At 64.0% G+C, this 19214-nt stretch overlaps 2 protein-coding genes and 3 non-coding genes across 9 annotated transcripts; 2 read left to right on the top strand and 3 right to left on the bottom strand.

Moving 5' to 3' along the window:
* The first annotated feature begins 63 nt into the window (after positions 1-63).
* Positions 64-4922, top strand: SLC30A3 (solute carrier family 30 member 3). The gene is given in 11 exon segments (XM_071742461.1): positions 64-124; positions 1015-1061; positions 1444-1522; positions 1525-1614; positions 2921-3076; positions 3159-3305; positions 3416-3569; positions 3673-3877; positions 4009-4114; positions 4410-4544; positions 4655-4922. Coding segments are annotated over 11 exon segments (1326 nt in total). The 3' UTR covers positions 4801-4922.
* A 536-nt stretch (positions 4923-5458) lies between these two features.
* On the bottom strand, positions 5459-15017 carry GTF3C2 (general transcription factor IIIC subunit 2). Of its 5 annotated transcripts, none has more exons than XM_071742391.1 (19): positions 14831-15017; positions 14320-14680; positions 13491-13733; positions 12912-13006; positions 12515-12592; positions 12080-12152; positions 11770-11997; positions 11315-11426; positions 11095-11205; positions 9519-9550; positions 9192-9321; positions 8463-8529; positions 8231-8375; positions 7872-8033; positions 7325-7412; positions 6974-7102; positions 6744-6875; positions 6266-6373; positions 5459-6187 (listed from the first exon to the last, which is right to left on the bottom strand). In XM_071742391.1, the coding sequence occupies exons 1-19, from the start codon at positions 14955-14957 to the stop codon at positions 5981-5983; spliced, it is 2628 nt and encodes an 875-aa protein (XP_071598492.1). In that variant the 5' UTR covers positions 14958-15017; the 3' UTR covers positions 5459-5980. The 5 variants fall into 5 exon arrangements, with proteins under 5 accessions (XP_071598492.1, XP_071598489.1, XP_071598493.1 ...); XM_071742388.1 differs by having other exon boundaries at positions 12080-12178; positions 13491-13803; positions 14831-15015; XM_071742392.1 differs by lacking the exon at positions 12080-12152 and having other exon boundaries at positions 13491-13803; positions 14831-15016.
* Positions 15018-15339: 322 nt separating this feature from the next.
* Positions 15340-15503, bottom strand: LOC139795621 (U1 spliceosomal RNA). Its single transcript, XR_011725608.1, has one exon. It is a non-coding gene; the product is annotated as a U1 spliceosomal RNA (small nuclear RNA).
* A 2244-nt stretch (positions 15504-17747) lies between these two features.
* LOC139795603 (U1 spliceosomal RNA) lies at positions 17748-17911 on the top strand. Its single transcript, XR_011725591.1, has one exon. It is a non-coding gene; the product is annotated as a U1 spliceosomal RNA (small nuclear RNA).
* Positions 17912-18723: 812 nt separating this feature from the next.
* LOC139795620 (U1 spliceosomal RNA) lies at positions 18724-18887 on the bottom strand. Its single transcript, XR_011725607.1, has one exon. It is a non-coding gene; the product is annotated as a U1 spliceosomal RNA (small nuclear RNA).
* Between the last annotated feature and the right edge of the window lie 327 nt (positions 18888-19214).

Raw genomic sequence — 19214 nt, 5'->3', positions numbered from 1 at the left:
CCACGCGTGTTCCGGGCGGGGGCACTGCGGGGGACAGCGCGGCGGCGGGAGAGAACGGGGAGCATGGCCCTCCAGGCAGCCGGGCCAGCCGGGCGCCCCCGGCACTGCTTCCGCGGGGGTCCCCGTAGTGCATATCCTACCCCCCCCGCCTGGGTGGCCTGTGCCCGTGTCACCCTCGCACTGAGGAGCGTGTCCCCATGTCCAGAGGGACCCTCCCGGAGTCCTCTGTGTGCCCGTGGCCTCCGGTCCTTCCATTGGGCACGCTAGGAAGTGCCTGACTCCATCTCCCGGACTCCATACCCCTGTCTTCCTCCCCCTGGTTCCTTCCCCCTACTTCCATCCCCCCAGGTCCATCCTCTTGTCACCCCCAGGCATGGATTTGATCCCCCTGATTTTCTGCTCCAGTCCCAGCTCCCTCAGTCTCTCCCCACCAGACAGATGTTCCAGTCCTTCCCCATCTTGGTGGCCCCTCACTGGACCCCCCCAGCTCTGTCCATGCCCCCTGTACTGGGGAGCCCAACACTGGACACAGGTTTGGTCTCCTCAGCGCTGAGCAGAGGGGATGGATTCCCCCCCTCACCTCCTCTCAATATTCTACTGCTGGGTCATGGTCACCTCGGTGCTCACCACAACCCAGGGGACAGCTGCTTCCCAACTGGGTGGCCCCCAGCACATACTGCTGCTGTGAGGCAGGACTTTGTGCTTCCTCTGGCTGAGCTTCACCAGATTCCTCCAGCCCTTTTCTCCAGCTTGTCCAGGTCTGGACAGGTCCCATTTCCACTTGGGCTGTGTGGGCCTGGCCACACAGCACCTCAACAGCACCTCACTGACTGCTCCCCCAGCTCACACTTTGACAGCTTCTCCAGGAGGGTCCTACAGGACACGATGACAAAACCCGTCCCGTATTCCCCATGATCCTCTTCCCAACCAAGCCACCATCTCAGAGCAGGAGGTATTCGGCTTGGCTGGAAAAACCCACACTGTGGTCAAGCCCATGACACTCTTGTCCTTCAGGTCCTTTGAAACTGCCCCCAGGATTTGCTGACCCATTGTCTTCCAGGGTAGGGGCGATGTGGCCCCCCTGCACCTGAGCTGCCCCCCACACACACTTGAGCAGCCACTCCACACTCAAGTAGCCCCCCTACAAAAGCAGCCCCCCTCACACACACAGCCGCCCTTTATCGGAGCAGCCTTCCCCATACCCGAACCGCCCCCCCCTGCACAAGTTAACCAGAGCCCCCTGCGCTGCCCCGGCTGGACCCGCTGGGTCAACCTCCCGGCCCCCCTGCTGTGTCTCATTGAGGTTGAGCTCATCCCGTCCGCCCCCCTCCCCATGCCCAGGGTCCTCCGCAGAAACCCCCCTGCCCGGGAAGGGGCCGTGCTGCGCGGGGGCAGGGCCGGGAAAAGCGGGGGGTGGTGGCACCCCCTGAGCCCCCGGAGTAGGGGGTGGAGACAAGGGGAGGGGCCAGGCGCCGGGGGCGGAGTCCCGGCCGTCCCGGTGCCCGGTGCCCGCGGAGCCGCTCGCCCCAGCATGGAGTCTCCGACCGGCACCGAGAGCGGCCGCCTGGTCAGTCTGCGGGCCGGACCCGCCGACAGCAGCCTGCGCCTCAAGAGGTACCACTGGCACTCCATCACACCGGCACCCCATCTCCGGCACCGGCACCCCATCACCGGCACCGGCGCTCCATCACCCCGGCACCCCATCACCGGCACCACATCACTGGCACCACATCACCGGCACCAGCACCCCATCACCAGCATCCCATCACCGGCACTGGCGACCATCACCACCACTCCATTGCGCCTGGCACCAGCACCCCCAGCGCACCCCTCATCAGCATCTCCACCACCGACACCTCCATCATCCCCGCACTGGCACCCCTGCACCTCAGCATCCCCAGCCCCCTTTGCCCCCCTGGCACCGCCATCCCCATCTACAAGCACTGACACCCCCTGCACCCCATTGCCCCCTTCCAGCGCCACCTCCCTGTGCCCCAGCGACCCCCAACACTGCTACCCCCATCGTTCCTGGCATCTGCAACCCTCGACCCCCCTGCACTGCCTCCCCAGTCACCCAGCATCTCCATCACTCCCATCGCCCCCGACTCCCCCCCCTTGCCTAGCACCCCCGGCACTGTCAGCTCCCACTCTGAGGACCCACAAGCCCCCAGCACACCCACCCTCCTGGCACGTCCCCACCGCTCCCAGCCCCCGCCCAAGCACGACCAGCACCCATCCCTGCCACAGCACCCCCGCCACCAGCATCCCTTCTGCTCAGTATCGACACCCTTAGCCAGGTAGAACCAGCACCCCCACCCATGCACCAGCTCCACTCCCCCCTCGGGTGCCCGTCTGACACCCAAACATCATTGCCTTGCACCGGTACCATCCATCCGTGACTCCCCCGCACCGGCATCATCCATCCGTGACCCTCTGCACTGGCACTGCACATCCATCACCTGCCCCCGCACCAGCACCGTCCATCCATGACCCCCACACACCAACACCATCCATTCATCACCCCCCCACACTGACACGCTCTTGATCCATCACCCCCCTCTGCACCGACACCATCCATCAACCGCCCCCCGGCACAAACACTCTACACCCATCACCCCCCCATACCAGTACGCTCTCCATCCATCATCCCCCCATACCAGTACGCTCTCCATCCATCATCCCCGCACTGCTGCCCCACGCATCAGTACTCTGAGCCCCGGCCCCAGCCCCCACCCACCCCCTGCCTCACTTCCCCACACCGCCCCCCCTCCCGTCCAGCTGCTCTCTCCAGGTGCTTTGCCAGAGCAGCACCCCCGGGCAGCCGGACAGGACCACGGCTACCAGGAGCCTTGGGGTGCAGGGCAGGGGGACGGGGAGGTGGTGCGGCTGGCAGTGACCCTCCCCCCCAGTCTGTTCACAGGCTCCCAGGATGCCCTGTCTGCCCCGACCCCCCTGGTCCCCCACTGCCGCTGCAGCCCCCTCACCCCCAGCCCCACCCCAGAGAGGCTCCATGCCTGCCGGCAGCTGAGCATCGCCTGCACCGTGTGCTGCATCTTCATGGTCGGGGAGGTGATAGGTAATGGCGGGACGGGGATGTGATGGGGGACGGGGGGTTGCCCCGTCCAGCAGGCGGAGTGCCAGCTGCTCGGTGCCTGCAGGTGGGTACCTGGCCCACAGCCTGGCCATTATGACGGATGCAGCCCACCTGCTGACCGATGTGGGCAGCATGGCTGTCAGCCTCTTCTCCCTCTGGGTCTCCACCCGCCCACCCACCAGGACCATGAGCTTTGGCTGGCACCGCTCAGGTGAGCTGAGGGACTGGGGAGAGCTGGGGGGGCTCAAGTGAGCCAGGGGGCATGGGTGAGCTGGGGAGCATGGGGCAGCCAAGGCGGGTGCTGACGGCCAGGTCCCACAGAGACATTAGGTGCGCTGGCCTCCGTCCTCTCCATCTGGGTGGTCACCGGGGCCCTCGTCTACCTGGCAGCCGCTCGCATCATCAGCAACGACTACGAGATCGAGGCACGGGCCATGCTGGCTACCTCTGCCGGTGCCGTCGGTGTCAACCTCGTGTAGGTGCCACATGGGGCTCTGCACACCTGCATTCCTGCCCCACGTGTGCCCCCAGACTCCAGCCCTGTCCCCCCAGTCACCTCCGGTCCCTGCTCTCCCTAGCATGGCGTACATCCTGCACCAGTCCCCCACTGGCCATGGCCATGGTGCAGGGGGCTATGAGCCACTGGAGAGCTCTTGGAATCGCCTGCCTGGCAATGCCCCCCTGCCCGGCAGCACCAGCGTCCGCGCTGCCTTCATCCACGTGGTGGGTGACCTGCTGCAGAGCGTCAGTGTCCTCGTGGCTGCCACCATCATCTACTTCAAGGTGCATGGGCTGGAATCCTCTCTGCCCTCTGGGGAATGATTCCCTCAGCCCCATACAAACTGCTGTGGGGCACTGGTAGCCCTACGCCTGGGTGCCCTCCCCCAGACCCACACAGTCCCTGCTCTTTGCAGCCCCAGTGCAAGATTGCAGACCCCATCAGCACCCTCTTCTTCTCCATCTTCGTCCTTGGCTCCACCTTCACCATCCTCAGGGACGTCTTCAGAGTCCTCATGGAAGGTTTGTGGTGGGTGAGGAGAGTGCAGGTCTACAGCACAGGGGCAGGGAGGGGGCACAGGGGGGCACAGCTTCCCCACATGGCAGCTTACCCCCTTGCAACCTCTGCTCCCCCCCAGGCACAACCTTGCCCCTTCCCTTGGTCCCCTGAGCCCCCCATCCCAGGCATAAGCTCCCGTGGTGAGGGGCTGCCTCACCCTGGAGCCACTGCCCCAGTGTAGTCACAGCCTGGGGCAGCCCCTGCCACAAGCCCTGACCCCAGGGGGCTGGGGCCCGGGTGATCAGGCATTGCTGTCAGGGACACCACGGGGCATCGAGTTTGAGGCGGTGCAGGAGCTGTTGCTGGGGGTGCACGGGGTGAAGGGCACCCACGACCTGCACCTCTGGGCCCTGACGCTGAGCCACCTCGCCGTGTCAGTGCATGTGGCCATCGGTGAGTGACTCGGCCACGGCCAGACCAGCTCGGGCAACCCCCAGGGCACAGCTGGGGGTCCCGGTGGCTGCCTGCGCCGGAGCCGAGCCCTGCTGTGCTGCTCTCCCCAGATCCCAGCGCCGACCCCGAGGCGGTGCTGTGGGAAGCCCGCGCCCAGCTGCGGAGCAGGTTTGGCTTTGCCTCCTGCACGGTGCAGGTGGAGCGGTACCGGGAGGAGATGGCAGCCTGCCAGCACTGCCAGGACCCCCACGCCTGAGACCCCCACCCAGTGCACAGCTGGATCAGGCCCTGGACCCCCCACCCCCTGGGGCAGCAGCCCAAGAGCAGGGGCCCTGCACTGCATCAGCCCCACTACTGTGGGGTGGGACAGTGGGGCGGCCTCAGCAGGGGTACAGTGGAGTCACCCTGGGGGAGGGGGGGTGTCACACAGCCTGGCCCCACAGCACAGTGGCTGCCCCAGGAGCTGTGCCAGGATGAGCCCACCCCCCAAGGAGGAAGATGGGGGGAACTGTCCCCCCTGCATACCTGTCAGCCATGGAGCCCGGCTGTCCCCCACAGGAGAGGGGTCGTCCCCAGGGGTGGAGCCCAGACTCAGATTTGTGCTGCTCCCCAGGCTGGGGGGGTTGGTGGACTCCGCTGCCCCAAGCTCAGCCCCACACCCATGCTGTGCCTTGGCCTGATCCATTCCTTCCACCGTCTGTGTCCATCGCACCTATGCAGTGTCTGTCTGTCTGTCTGCCTCTCTGTGCAAGGAGCTCTGTGTGTGCTGTGGCAGAGCCCACAGCCACCAATAAATGTGTTGGTGAGCAGCAGGGGTGGCACAGGTGGCCTGGAGGAGACTGGGGAGGGGGACATGGCCCTGGCAGCCCTGGACACTGGTACTGGGAGCCTCACACCAGCACCATAACAGCCTCTACAAAACAAACCACGTTTACTGCACAGCTGGACAAAGGCTCAATGTGAGCAACTCCAGAGCTCGGGCACCCTGTGGCCCCACTGGCATGGGGGGCTTGGCTGGGGCCAGGGCCAGAGTGAGCACAGCCCCATGTGGGGGGAACTACAGGTGCCTCCTTTGCATCAGCCCCACAACCCACAGCTCAGCCCAGGGACACACACGAGTCCCACCACTCTCCCTGCACCAGCTCAGACCAAGCAGAGCAAAAGGATCCTTCTGGGCCCAGGGCACAAGGACCAGTGTCCTGAGCATCCCAGGTGACAGCCAGAAGCATCCATTCCCACCCTGGGGTGGAGGCCCAGAGGGTAAGAAGCACCAAAAAGGGGCACACAGCCCCCCCGGGACAGCACAGCCAGCCCCAGCCCCACCTCCTGCTCCTGCCGGGGCAAGTGTGTGTGGTGGCAGCACCAGGGTCCCACAGCGCGTGGTGGCACCATGAGGGTCCCATGGCATGTGGTGGCAGCACCAGGGTCTCAGGGTGCTATTCTGCTGGCAGAGGGGTGTCCTCAGGGGGACCGGGGCTGCCGGTCTTGTCCCCATAGAGGGAGGTGAAGCGTGCCCTGCGCTCCGGGAGCAGCCGCCGTCCAGTGCTGGAGGAGAGCCCCACCAGGCAGTGCGCCCGCACAATGCCCGCCTGCCCCCCGGACACCAGCCAGCCCAGAGAGTCCAGGTTGGGGCTGAAACGCACCTGTGGAGGGGGAGACGGGGGTCAGGAGGGGGCCGAGGCACCAGGATCCCGCAGCCCCTGGGCACGCAGCCCCCTCACCTTGTGCAGGGACTCCAGCTGCAGGCGGTCGAGGCTCAGCTCTGCCTTGGACTCCTGATTCTGCATCCTGCGCATCGGCTCCCGGCCGGGGAAGTTCTTGAAGCTGCGCTGTAGAGCGGTGGCACCACCATGGGCAGTGTGTCCCCGGCAGGGTCACTGCACCCACGGTGGCAGTAGCAGCACTGTGACCATGGCACAGCCGGGGGACAGGCGTTGTCCCCGGGGTCACCCATGGCAAAGGACAGTGGGAGCCATGCCCCGGTCAGAGCCCACCCCAGCATCTCTCTGGCAGCTCTGGCCCAGGCTTGCTCCCCCTGTCACCGTGGTGCAGCCCCTGCCCGTGTCCCCGGGGCAGCCATCCTGGGCTCCACTGGAGTCAAGGGGCTGCTGTAATCTCTCCTCACTCAGCCACGACCCCCCAGGCCTCATCCCTACTTCCCTGGCCCCCACTGAGGTCCAGGACCCCCTGCCCACCTACCAGGTCCGTGTCCTGGTATCGGATGTAGCTCTTGGTCACCATCTCACTGTAGCTCCTGGTCTTGGGCAATGCCTGTTCACCCCCCTCGGGCCCGTCGGGGCTGCGGGGCAGCAGATCAGCTTTGTAGACTGGCTGTGGGGGAGACAGGGCTCAGGGGGGAACAGGGACCACCAGGGAGGGGGCTGGGGGGCACACAGCATCCCTCCACACCCCCTGACCCAATCTCTTACAAATCTGCGGTCAGAGGATCGCTTGATGTTGAGCGGGTTGATGGCCAGGTCGGGCAGCACTGCAGCCACCAGCTCCCCAGTGATGTCCCCCGCAGCCACCGTATTCAGCCAGTCCGAGCCTGATATGCTCTGCAGGGACAGAGAGCTCTGGGGTGCAGGGTCCCCAGAGGGTCCCCGCCACCCCTGTTCCGGCAGCAGCACCACAAACCCCAACGTCTGGGCACTCCCAGGAGGGAGGGACACAGGCAGGGACACCCCTCACGTGGCTGCCACAGTCCCTGGGGTTGGGGCAGGTGACCCTGGCTCTGACACGGCCCCCTGGAACAGGACTGCCTTGCTCCAGCCTCTTACCCACACAGTTCCCTTGCGAGGGGCCACGAAATACGCCTTGAAGCCCAGGTACCCGGCGTCGATGTAGTGGATCCCACAGAGACCGTAACTGGCAGGAAGGGATGGGATGGGTACAGAGCTGTGAGAGCCAGGCAACAGGCTCCCCTCCCTGAGCCCCCAGACCCAGGTGGATGGATGGGGACTGTCCTTCCTCTAGCAGCATATCACAGTGACACAAGTTGGCTCAGGACGAGCTGGAGGCTGAGAACACCCCAAGACTCCAGAACCCTTCTGCCAACTTGTGTCAGCCCAGGGTCACACAGGACCCTGCTGCCCAACCCAGCCTGGGGACCTCGTTCCTCCCTGTGCCCACCACGCCTGTTCTGTAGGATGACACCGTGACACAGCCCCTGGGTCACACCAAGGCCATGCAGCTGCAGTGTGACCAGTGCCAGCAGCATCAGGAGCTCCCAGGCAGGGAGAGACCTGAGGGGACTCCCAGGAGGAGGCAGGGCCAGACCCCCACGACAGCCTGGCCCCCAGGTACCACAATGGCCCTGGCACTCACGAGGCATAGCAGTTGTCCTGGGCCACAGTGACACCATTGTAGGGCAGCAGCCAGGCCACCTCGGTGCTGAGGAACCGCTTGATGCTGTTGATGGGCTCGTAGAGCCGCCGCAGGTCCCAGAACTTGATCTTACGGTCGCTCCCTGCCGTGACCAGGAAGTTGCTGAGAACCAGGAGAAAGGCAGCACTGAGACCACAGCATGAAGCCATACCCCATCCCTGCCCCTGGGAACAGAGCTGCTCCCATGGCAATGGCTCCACCCCCAGGAGCCCAGCCCCACCTCCTTGGTGCCTCAGAGGGTCCAAGTCTCATCAGCACCGAGTCCCCTGAAGGCCACCCCAGCAGTGCCCGTCCCTCACCTGTCAGCCTTGCACCACTCCATGCTCCGCACCGCCTGGTCGTGGGCCAGGAAGCACTGGAAAGGGTAGAGCTTGAGGGAGCCATCGGGCTGGCGCACGCACTGCAGCAGGGACTTGGTGAGCAGGTTCCAGATGGCCACAGTGCCTGTGGGAAGAGACCTGAGCCCGTGAGGAGCCACCCCAGCAGCCACACTGTGACCCAGCCAAAGCTGGAGCTGGGAGCTGGGCTTACAGTGGGACAGGAGGGCTTGGAGACAGCACAGCACAGAGCTGCGGGTCGCCTGAAGCCAAACTTGCATCTGAGGAAGCCAGACAGATGTGGATTGAGCCATAGCCACATCCTGGAGCTGACAGGGATGTGAGTGCCTGAGGGCAGCCCATGATCCCAGAGCCCCAGAGTGGTTTGGATGGGAAGGGACCTTAAAGGTCCCCCAGTGCCCCCCCTGCCATGGTCAGAGACCCCTCCCCCAGCCCAGGGGGCTCCAAGCCCCATCCAACCTGGGCTGAGACATTGCCAGGGATGGGGCAGCCACAGCTTCCTTGGGCAACCTGGGCAACCAGGGGCTCAGCACCCTCACCCCAAGGAATTTCTCCCTCCCTCCCTCCCTGCCCAAGATCTCCTCTCCATCTCCCCTCTCCCAGCTGGAAACCCTTCCCCCTCGGAGGGTCCCAATCCTCCAGGCCCTTGTCCCAAGTCCCTCCACAGCTTTCCTGGAGTCCCTTCAGGCACTGGAAGGTGCTCTAAGGTCTCCCCGTTGCAGCCTTCTCTTCTCCTGCCTGCTCCCTGTCCCAGAGATGGGCAGAGGCTCCTGCACAGTGCCTGCTGCTTGCTGCTGCTCCTCCTGATGCTCCCCTTGTCCCTCAAGGCCAGTGTCCCCTGTTCCCTGACCCAGCCAAGGGGAAGGAGCACAGAGCTCCATGTGTGCTGTGGGGTGCAGTCCCTCCCATGCCTGGCACTCACCATCATAGAAACCAGCTGCCAGGTGGTGGTGGGGCTTGCAGGGCATCCAGGAGAGGCTGAAGCACTGCCCACACTCAGACACATTCCCAGACTGGATGGAGCCCACCTGGAGCGTGGCCACACACTGCACCTGGGGACCAAGGGACAGGCACACAACAAGAGTTGGGGACAGAGAGATCTGGGGACAGGGCTCTGCTCTGTCACCTCAATTGCCTGGGGCCAGTGAGCTCTGAGAGTGTCCTGTCCCCCCCAGCTCCCCACCCGAGCCAGCCCTGAGGCTCTGGGGTGCCAGCTCCAAGGGGGAAAGCAGCACGAGAGGACACTGACCTTGCAGATAATGTGCTTCTGGAAGGACCCGTCTGGAAAAGAGCAGAGAAGGGTCAGGACAGGCACCAGCTGCCCTGGCTCAGTGCTCAGCCCAGCACACCCAGCAGCAGCCAACAGCGCAGGGAGCAGCAGACCTGGGACCTCCAGGAGCCAGACTTGCTGGTGCCAGGGGAGGCAGCACCCCAAAAGGCATGGCAGGCAGAGATGGGGCAGGGCTGATGCTCCCCCCAACCCACCTAACCCATCCTCACCCCACCACGTCCAGCTGCCTGCCTTGATGGAAAACACCTCCACCAAACTTGAGGGCAATGGGTGGCACACAGGGGCAGCACCAGAGCGTGACCACCCCAGAGGGACAGGAGAGGAGCAGCCAGGCCAGGGTGGCCAAGCCAACCAGAACCACGGGTGAAGGGGACTGGAGCATCCAGGACAGATGTGGGGGACAGAGGAGGGGGCCTGGAGGGGGCAGAGGGGACACAGACCCTGCTCCCACCTGCACCATCTTTCTCTGCTGGAGCATCATTAATTATTAATCTCCCCCAGCAGTGACAGACAGCATAAGCACTGTGGGGACCCTAACCCCAGCCTGGGGCTGTGGTGTGGGAACACCCAGAGTGGGGGTGGGGACCCCAGGGAACACAGCCACGCTGAGAGCTCCGGGTATGCCGCAGCCCAGCCCCGATCCTGCACACCAACCCCCCCAGCCCCCAGTGAGGCACAGGGACAGTCAGCAGCACCACGGCGTGCTGGATCAGCCCCTGCCACACCTGTGGCTATGGCAGTGCCAGCACAATGTGCCCCAGGGTGGGCACACGTCCCCATCCTCAGCGAGGGCGGGCAGCTACTGGCCACAGCCCAGTGGCCATGAGCAAGTAGGCACTGGCCACCCATCACAGCAAAGTAGAGCATCAGCAGCAAGGGCTGGGGAAGGGAGAGGGAGAGGGAGAGGGAAAGGGAAAGAAGGAAAAGGAAAAGGAAAAGGAAAAAAAGGAAAAGGAAAAGGAAAAGGAAAAGGAAAAGGAAAAGGAAAAGGAAAAGGAAAAGGAAAAGGAAAAGGAAAAGGAAAAGGAAAAGGAAAAGGAAAAGGAAAAGGAAAAGCTGGGGACAGCTGCCATTGTTGTGTCCTGCCCTGCAACCCTGCTCTGCCCATGGCATCACTGCTGAGAGCAGTGCCCCCAGCCCCTGGAAAGGCTCCCTGGGCATTGTGTGTCCCCAGGACTGAGCCTGTCCTGGGATCATCAGTAGTTTCATGGAGCCATATATCCCAGCTTGGTTTGGGTGGGAAGGCACCTTAGAGCTCCCCCAGTGCCACCCCTGCCATGGTCAGGGACCCTTCCCCCAGCCCAGGGGGCTCCAAGCCCCATCCAACCTGGGCTGAGACACTGCCAGGGATGGGGCAGCCACAGCTTCCTTGGGCAACCTGGGCAACCAGGGGCTCAGGGTCAGAAGTTTTAATGTCCCCCAAATCAGCCCTGCTGCCCCTCCCTCCCAGCCCAGGGTCAGCCACTAGTCCCAGGGCGGTGGGAGGGGGGTCGGGAGGGCCCTGCCCGGCGGCGCGGCTCTTCCTACCTTTTACCTGTGTTCTCTTGGCGCGCCGCAGGGCCCCGGGGTGCGGCAGGGAGTACAGGACCACCTTGCCCTCTGAGAAAGCCACAGCCAGCAGCCCCAGCCGGCCCATCTGCGGATGCTGGCAAACAAGACACAGGTTCAGCCCCGGGGCCAGCATCCCCTGCCTGGTCAGGCATGGGCCAAAGGTGTCCCCCAGGGTGCGGGGGCCATGCCAGCAGTGTACCCACCATCCTGGCAGTGCTGGGGGGCTCCCAGGCACCGCTGGGGCAGAACTTCATGTCCCAGACACAGCCGTGATCAGCGGCGATGGCATAGGCCAACTCGGCCTTGTCAGTGGAGCTGCGGGAGGAGGAGGAGCGATGAAGAACCCCACAGCTGGAGCCCAGAACCTCCCAGTACACACCAGTGGCTCCCAGTGCACACCAGCAGTGAAACTGGATAACAATACGGCCCCGTTGGAGTTCAGGCCATGCTTAGTGGCTTTTGGAGAGGACAAACCTCACCCCTGCTCAGCTGTGGAGGGACAGGAGGTCCTTGGGGGCTGAGGAGGGATGTGGGGGCCATAAAGAGACATGGGGGCTCCCACCCCGGGGGGCTGAGGATGGCCTTAGGAGCTCCCACCCTTGGGGGCTGGGGAGCCCCCATCCCCTCCCCGGGGCCATTCCCTGGCCAGGCTGCTCACCCCTGCTCGGGCTGCAGGCTGCCCAGGCCCCAGAGCTGCAGGAGCGCGGGGCCGCGGTGCAGCCCGGCCGCCCCGTGCGTCTCCTCCATGCTGCGGTGGCAGTACAGGGCCACGTACTGCGGGGCAGCTGAGCCCTCCGGGGACGGGCACCACTCCATGGCCCACACGGGGCCGCCCACGAAGAAGGACACGTCCAGGCGCTCCTGATGGGGCTGCAGGGAGCTGAACCTGCCGGCGGGGACCAGGGTGAGGGCACGGGGGGACAGCAGCGTCCCCGTCCCCTGGGCGTGCTGTGCGAGGTGACGCCAACCTGTTCACCCTGTACAAGGCTCCGTCATCCTTGATGCCCTCCCGCTGGATGGAGAAAAGGGGAGACTTCTCCTCTGCTGGCAGGTACGGGGCAGCTTCGCTGGGGGGGCAGAAGGTGAGGGGGTCTCCTCACCCCTCACCCTGTCACCCCCAGCATAGCCCCACACCCCAGCACCTCCCCAGCCCGTCCCACTGCCAGCCACCTTGAGGGCTGCTGAGATGCCAGAGCCACATCCATGAGACCCCCAAAGCTCCCGAGGCAGCCCCATCCCTGGGGGTCTGGTAGCACTAGATAGTACCAAAGCCTCCCCCCTGCCTTTGCTGTCCCCCCATACCCACTGGCTGGGGCTGCCCACTCTGCCCCCAAGCACTGCAAGGTCCTGCCCCACCACACAGCCCCTCCCAGAGCCCCTTCCCCACACTGCTCCCCGAGCACCTTTCCGAGAGCCACAGCCACTTGTGTGCTGAAGGGATCCAGTCTGGAAACTCCCACTGTGAGTGCTTCTGATCCCGCCTGCAGACCAGGGACAGAGCTCAGCCACAGCCCCTGCAGAACCCTGCCTGCAACATAGGCAACCCCCTCCACGCCCTGCCTGTGGCCCCCCAACCCTGTCCACGGCACAGGCAGCCCACCCAAGGGCTCGCAGCCCCTGCCCTTCCCTACACAGCCCCCAGCCCCCACCCTTGGCGCTTCCCTCGGGTGATAGGGACCTGTTCCCAGCAGGATGCTGACATTCCCGACAGCACACGCTCCCTTCTCCTTGCACCTGCCATAGCCATGGTACATGGCACCCCAGCAGCCCACCCTGAGCCCCCCAGCACCCCCAACTCACAGGCTGCAGGTGAGGTTGGAGCACTTCTCCACTGGGGCCATGATAGAGTTGTGGAAGCCGTTGGGAGCAACTCCTCGGCACTGGGGCTTGGATCTCTGGGCACAGGAGAGGACTCAGCTGCCTTTGCCTGCCCAAATGTTCCCCAGTGCTCCCAGGGGACCCCCAACCATCCTGAACAGCACTGGTGTATCCCACAAGCACAGAGCATTCCCACAGCAGCAGCAGTCACCGACACCGTGTCACACTGTGCTAAAGACACAAAGTCCCATTCTGGGGACTTGCACAAGTGGGAGGACCCTTCTTGCACCCCCCACCAGCTTCAACACAAGGCTCTGCACCCTCTCCTGGGAGCTCCTGGGCCCTGTCCCCATCCACCCCCCTTGGAACTGCCTCTGCCTGCAGTTAAGCCCCAAGAGCTGCGGGGATTCACAGCAGATTGTGCCACCCGGGTGACTCCTGCTTTGTGACTGCCCTGCCCTGGGCAACTGGGCTGCAGGGGCACAGCTCAGACACTTGGAATCGTTCATCCAAAGGGAAGAAGCAGCCAAAGAACAGCCCTTGTCCTTGGCCTTCCCTTACCCCTGCAGATGATGTCCTCCCACTGTGTCCTCGGAGTGGCTCCAGCTCCAGTTCTGAGACCTCACTGAGTGCTGCATCGCTCCCCTCCTCCTCCTCCTCCTCCTCCTCTGCCTGCAGCAACACCTCCTTCGAGGGCACAAAGTCGGCGTCGTGGGCAGGGTCATCACTGTCCGTCTCCTCCTCTTTCCTCCTCCGGCTCCGGCGCTTCTTCTGGATACGCTCTGGCTCTGGTTCCTGGACACCCTGGGTGGGAGACGGCGGCTGGTACACAGATGTCAGCTCCTCTGCCAGCTCCTGCAGGTACAGCAAAGCCCTGGGCCACCAGAGGCATTGCCCAGGGGTGAGCAGCGGGAGCGTACCGGGACCAGCACCCCTCTCTGCGGACCCAGGTGGGCACACAGCTCCGGACCAGAGCCAGGCGGGCCATCGGCTCTGCCCAAACAGCTTATGGCAGCACCAGTCCGGGTGCTCAGGCAGCCTCCAGGCCAGCACTGGGACAGCCAGCATCTCCCACCCCTCCCAGGGAACACCCGCCCTGCCCTGGGCTCCAGCTGCAGGCAGAGCATGGAGTGTCCCCAGCAAGGGGAGCTTCCACACCTCACTGCAGGCACCAGGGACACCGTGACCCCGACAGCTCTGTCCCTGCGGGCACACAGGGAGCACAGAGGCCCCAGAGCATGGGGGGCTCCCCCACTGGGAACCAGCTGACCCCACTGACACGAGACAAAGTCCTCAGCAAAGACCCCAAGACCCCCAGGTGAGGCAGAGGTCTCGAGGAGCATTCTGAGAGCAATGCCTTCCCTGTCCTCCACCCGCTGCCCCTGCTCACACTTTGGCTGCCCGCCTTTTGGGGCGCCCGCCAGGGGGGTTCTCCAGGCTTTCCCCCCCCTCGCTGCTCCCCAGCATCTTCTGCACACAGATGGACTCCGGGGCCGGGCACTCCAGGTCCTGCGACAGCTTCAGTAGCAGCATCTCCGCTTTGGGCTTCCTCCCGCGCTTCCCGGCGGGCATCGGATGGGCCACGGCCCCGTTTTCCGAGCTCATGGAGGGCTCGCCGTGCCCCTCAGGAGCTCGGCCGTTGGGGTCACTTTTCGCTTTTTGGTTGCGGGCGTTTTCTGAGGGGAAGTCGTTCGCTGCCACCCCCTCTTCAGGTGGGCCCAAACAGTCCGGATCTCCCAGAGGCGATTCCTCTGCCCCCCCCAGAATAACAGGATTAGCATCAAAATGCTCGGCAACCCACCCTTTCCGGGGCACGATGCGATGCCGGGCATCCGTACCCCCCGACACTGCATCGTGCCCCCCAAGAGCGACCACCTGACCCCCCCCTTCCCGGTACATACGGAGCGCTCCGCTCTCCCCCTCCCGCCCCCGGCTTCGGCTGCGTCCGGTGGGTGCCAAGCCCCGCCCGACCCGGCCCCGACGGCTCCGTTCCCGGCAGCGCGACCCACGGGAGACGCCGGACGCCATCCCGGTGGGTGGCCTCCCGGTTTCCCGGAGCCGCCTGTACGGAAACGGAAGCCGTGGCGCGGGGAGATGGCGTCACTCCTGACACGTCATGACCCGAAAGTGCGCGTCACGCCCCGCCTTCCCTGCGGCAGGGGGAGGGGGCAATGGGAGCGGGCGGTGGGACCGCTGCGGGGCGGCGATGGAGGGGTGGGGATGTGCGATGGGGCGATCGCTGGGGATGGGCACTGTAGCACCCAAAACGGGGCCACAGCAAGGAGTAGATTGGGTGCTAAATACCGCAAGCACCGAGATAACAAAAATCACTTTTAAGCCTACATAATTAACATCGTATTTTCAACCAGTTGTTGAGCGTATCGTAGTCTATTTTTTCTAACAAACTAATCAGGGGAGAGCGCGAACGCAGTCCCCCACTACCACAAATTATGCAGTCGAGTTTCCCGCATTTGGGGAAATCGCAGGGGTCAGCACACCCGGAGTGCAGGGGATGAGCCTCGCCCTGGGAAAACCACCTGCTTGATCATGGTGTCTCCCCTGCCAGGTAAGTATGAACTCAAACACCCCCGCCCCGCACACACACGCCCAACCACGCACGCACAACACGCGGTCACAACACACGCACAAACAACAACACAACGAACACCACCGACACCGCAGCCCCCACGCACACCGACACCCGACACCGCCCCTACCCACGCCCGCACCCACCGGGGGGGCTTCTGCTCGGGGGCCGCATCTCCCGACGCGCACCGCGCACACGATCTGCATGGGCACGCCCCAAACCGCAACACTCGACACCCCCTCCTGTGCTCCCCGCACACCCACGGCCTCTCCCCGCTCCCTCCCCCCAGCTCCGGTCGCACAGAGCCCGGCGAGACGAGATGGAGCCTCTGCGCTGGCAGAGCGCTGGCAGAGCGCTGGCAGAGCGCTGGCAGAGCGCTGGCAGAGCGCGGACATCGCGGGGCAGCGGCGGGGCTAGGCACGGGGGGGTCTCACGGGAGGACACCGGCTGAGCCCCGTCCCTGCCTGGGCTGCCAAAGGAGGAACCGGAACCACGTCTATCAGCGGGGGGCACAGACCCCGCGTCCCCAGGCGCTGGGCTGGGCTCCAGCTCTCCGGGACTCGTTTGTACTGGGCACCGGTTTGGGTCACCATAAGCCCATAGAGAAATAGAACCAACCCGCCCCACCAGCAGCACAGCTTTTGCCTGTCCAAGCTCCTTCCTGCTCTGTTTGCACTTGGAAGCGTTGGGCTGGGACAGACACGGGACCCGGTTCCGGTGGCGAACAGAGAGCAGCGTCTCTGCGGGCCCGTCCAGGAGCAGTAGCAGTCCCAGGACTGGCGCAGGTGGATCCACTTGGAGGGATGTTGGGGGCCCTGCTAGTGCCCCCCTCCAGAGTCAGTCAGCCCTCAGGCAATGGGGTCTGGCTGCTGTGCTCACCCTGGGCTCTGCTGGCACCAAGTTCTGATCTGCGGAGGCCCAAAAAGGCCATTCTGTTCATGCAGTCCTGTCCCAGGAGCACCCGAGGCACATGCACTCACACCATCTATGGCAGTTGGGATCCATCCCTTCCGGGTCCTCACGCTCCTGTCATCTGTCCTTGCCTACAGACTTTGTCCCCACTGTCCTCAGCCTAAGCCCTTCCCCGTCCCTACCTCCCCCTGTCCTCCCCCTCTCCAGCACCCTTCCTCCAGAGCCCCCTTGCAGTGTCTAGGCTTCCCCCAGCCCCACTCTGCCCAGCTTGCTGCATTGTGCTCCCAGCTGACCCCGTGACACCACCACCCGCACTCACAAACCCATCCTGACCCCAGGACTGACCCGAGCAGTTTTCCACCCACCTGGACTCATCCCCACCACTCTGAATTTTTTTTTTTTTACAGATATTTCAAGCAGTATTTGCAGTTCACGTCCGGTTTTAAGTCCATCTGTTTCGATTCTCTGATCTGACCCTTGCACATGTCCAGAGCTGTCCCACTACTCTCCTCCCCAGGCCAGCAGCATTCACCACATACCCAAGAGCCACCCTGGCCTGTGAGTACCGGGGCCCGTGTCCCTATCTGACTGACACAGGACCACCCGTGGCACCCCCCAGCCCCCACACTCCTGGGGCTGTGGTGGCAGCTCCTGCTGGTGCTGAGGTTCTGTACAGGCGGTTATGGGCTGGGAACACTTTTATCTATGGGCTTGTGGTGACCCAAACCGGTGCCCAGTACAAACGAGTCCCGGAGAGCTGGAGCCCAGCCCAGCGCCTGGGGACGCGGGGTCTGTGCCCCCCGCTGATAGACGTGGTTCCGGTTCCTCCTTTGGCAGCCCAGGCAGGGACGGGGCTCAGCCGGTGTCCTCCCGTGAGACCCCCCCGTGCCCAGCCCCGCCGCTGCCCCGCGATGTCCGCGCTCTGCCAGCGCTCTGCCAGCGCTCTGCCAGCGCTCTGCCAGCGCTCTGCCAGCGCAGAGGCTCCATCTCGTCTCGCCGGGCTCTGTGCGACCGGAGCTGGGGGGAGGGAGCGGGGAGAGGCCGTGGGTGTGCGGGGAGCACAGGAGGGGGTGTCGAGTGTTGCGGTTTGGGGCGTGCCCATGCAGATCGTGTGCGCGGTGCGCGTCGGGAGATGCGGCCCCCGAGCAGAAGCCCCCCCGGTGGGTGCGGGCGTGGGTAGGGGCGGTGTCGGGTGTCGGTGTGCGTGGGGGCTGCGGTGTCGGTGGTGTTCGTTGTGTTGTTGTTTGTGCGTGTGTTGTGACCGCGTGTTGTGCGTGCGTGGTTGGGCGTGTGTGTGCGGGGCGGGGGTGTTTGAGTTCATACTTACCTGGCAGGGGAGACACCGTGATCAAGCAGGTGGTTTTCCCAGGGCGAGGCTCATCCCCTGCACTCCGGGTGTGCTGACCCCTGCGATTTCCCCAAATGCGGGAAACTCGACTGCATAATTTGTGGTAGTGGGGGACTGCGTTCGCGCTCTCCCCTGACCTTTTGGTGTTTAACGACAGCTGAGCGGACTCCGAGTTAGAAATCTGGCAGAGGAGCTCCAGAGCAGCCGCTACCCTTGCGTAACTTCATCGCAGGGTTTCTCTTACCCTCTCCAGTTGTCAGCATTTGCTCATCCCCCCTATCCCTGCACGATCTCCCTCGGCCCGCACACCCCACACTTGATGGTGCGGATTCCACCCGCACTTCGCACCCCGGACCCCGCACTTAAGGACATGGCTGGGGAGTGTGCAGAGGGAGCCCGGAGATGCTCCGGGACCCCCGGCTGTGCCCCGGGAAGATGATGCAGCTCCGGGACCGGGCACAGCTCGGACATGGAGGGTCCTGGTCCCCTCATAGAGTCATAGAATGGGTTGGAAGGGACCTTAAAGCTCATCCAGTTCCCATCCCCCTGCAGGGACACTTCCAACTGGATACCAGGGTGCTCCAAGCCCCATCCAACCTGGCCTTCAACGCTGCCAGGGATGGGGCAGCTACCGCTTTCTCTGGACAACCTGGGCAACCAGGGGTTCAAGCACCCTCACAGGAAATAACTTTTTCGCCACGTCCAACTTAAATGTCCCCTCTTCAAGTTTTAAACTGTTGCCCTTGTCCTCTTACCCCAGCTTTCTTGTAGCCCCTTCAGATATCAGAAGGCTGCTCTGACCTCACCTGGGAGCCTCCTATTCTCCAGGCTGAATGACCCCAATCCCTCAGCCTGCCTTCTCAGGGAGGCGTCGCCCCAAGCCCCCGCAGACAGCATCGGGCTCACAATTACTTGCTCGTGATAACCTGTCTTTGTACCGCAACGACCAGGGGAGAGCGCGAACGCAGTCCCCCACTACCACAAATTATGCAGTCGAGTTTCCCGCATTTGGGGAAATCGCAGGGGTCAGCACACCCGGAGTGCAGGGGATGAGCCTCGCCCTGGGAAAACCACCTGCTTGATCATGGTGTCTCCCCTGCCAGGTAAGTATGAACTCAAACACCCCCGCCCCGCACACACACGCCCAACCACGCACGCACAACACGCGGTCACAACACACGCACAAACAACAACACAACTGAAGCCCAAAAAGGCCGAATAAACTGTTTAGAGACAAAGTTTTGAGTCTTTAAACAGCAAAGGTATTTATTCACGGATCCGGGGAACTCCCAGCTCACGCTGGACAGACAGTTCCACTCGGGGGGGGTAGGGTTAGGGTATTTATACAGCCTTTCATGCATATTCATAAGATTACAACAGATAATTATAATATTCATAACAGGCGGAGTCTGGGCGGAACCAGGTGGAGTCTAGGTGG

The sequence above is a fragment of the Heliangelus exortis genome, chromosome 3 (genome assembly GCF_036169615.1).
Source record: "Heliangelus exortis chromosome 3, bHelExo1.hap1, whole genome shotgun sequence".
In the NCBI taxonomy this organism is placed as follows: Eukaryota; Metazoa; Chordata; class Aves; order Apodiformes; family Trochilidae; genus Heliangelus; species Heliangelus exortis.
This window is presented reverse-complemented; position numbering and strand designations above follow the sequence as displayed.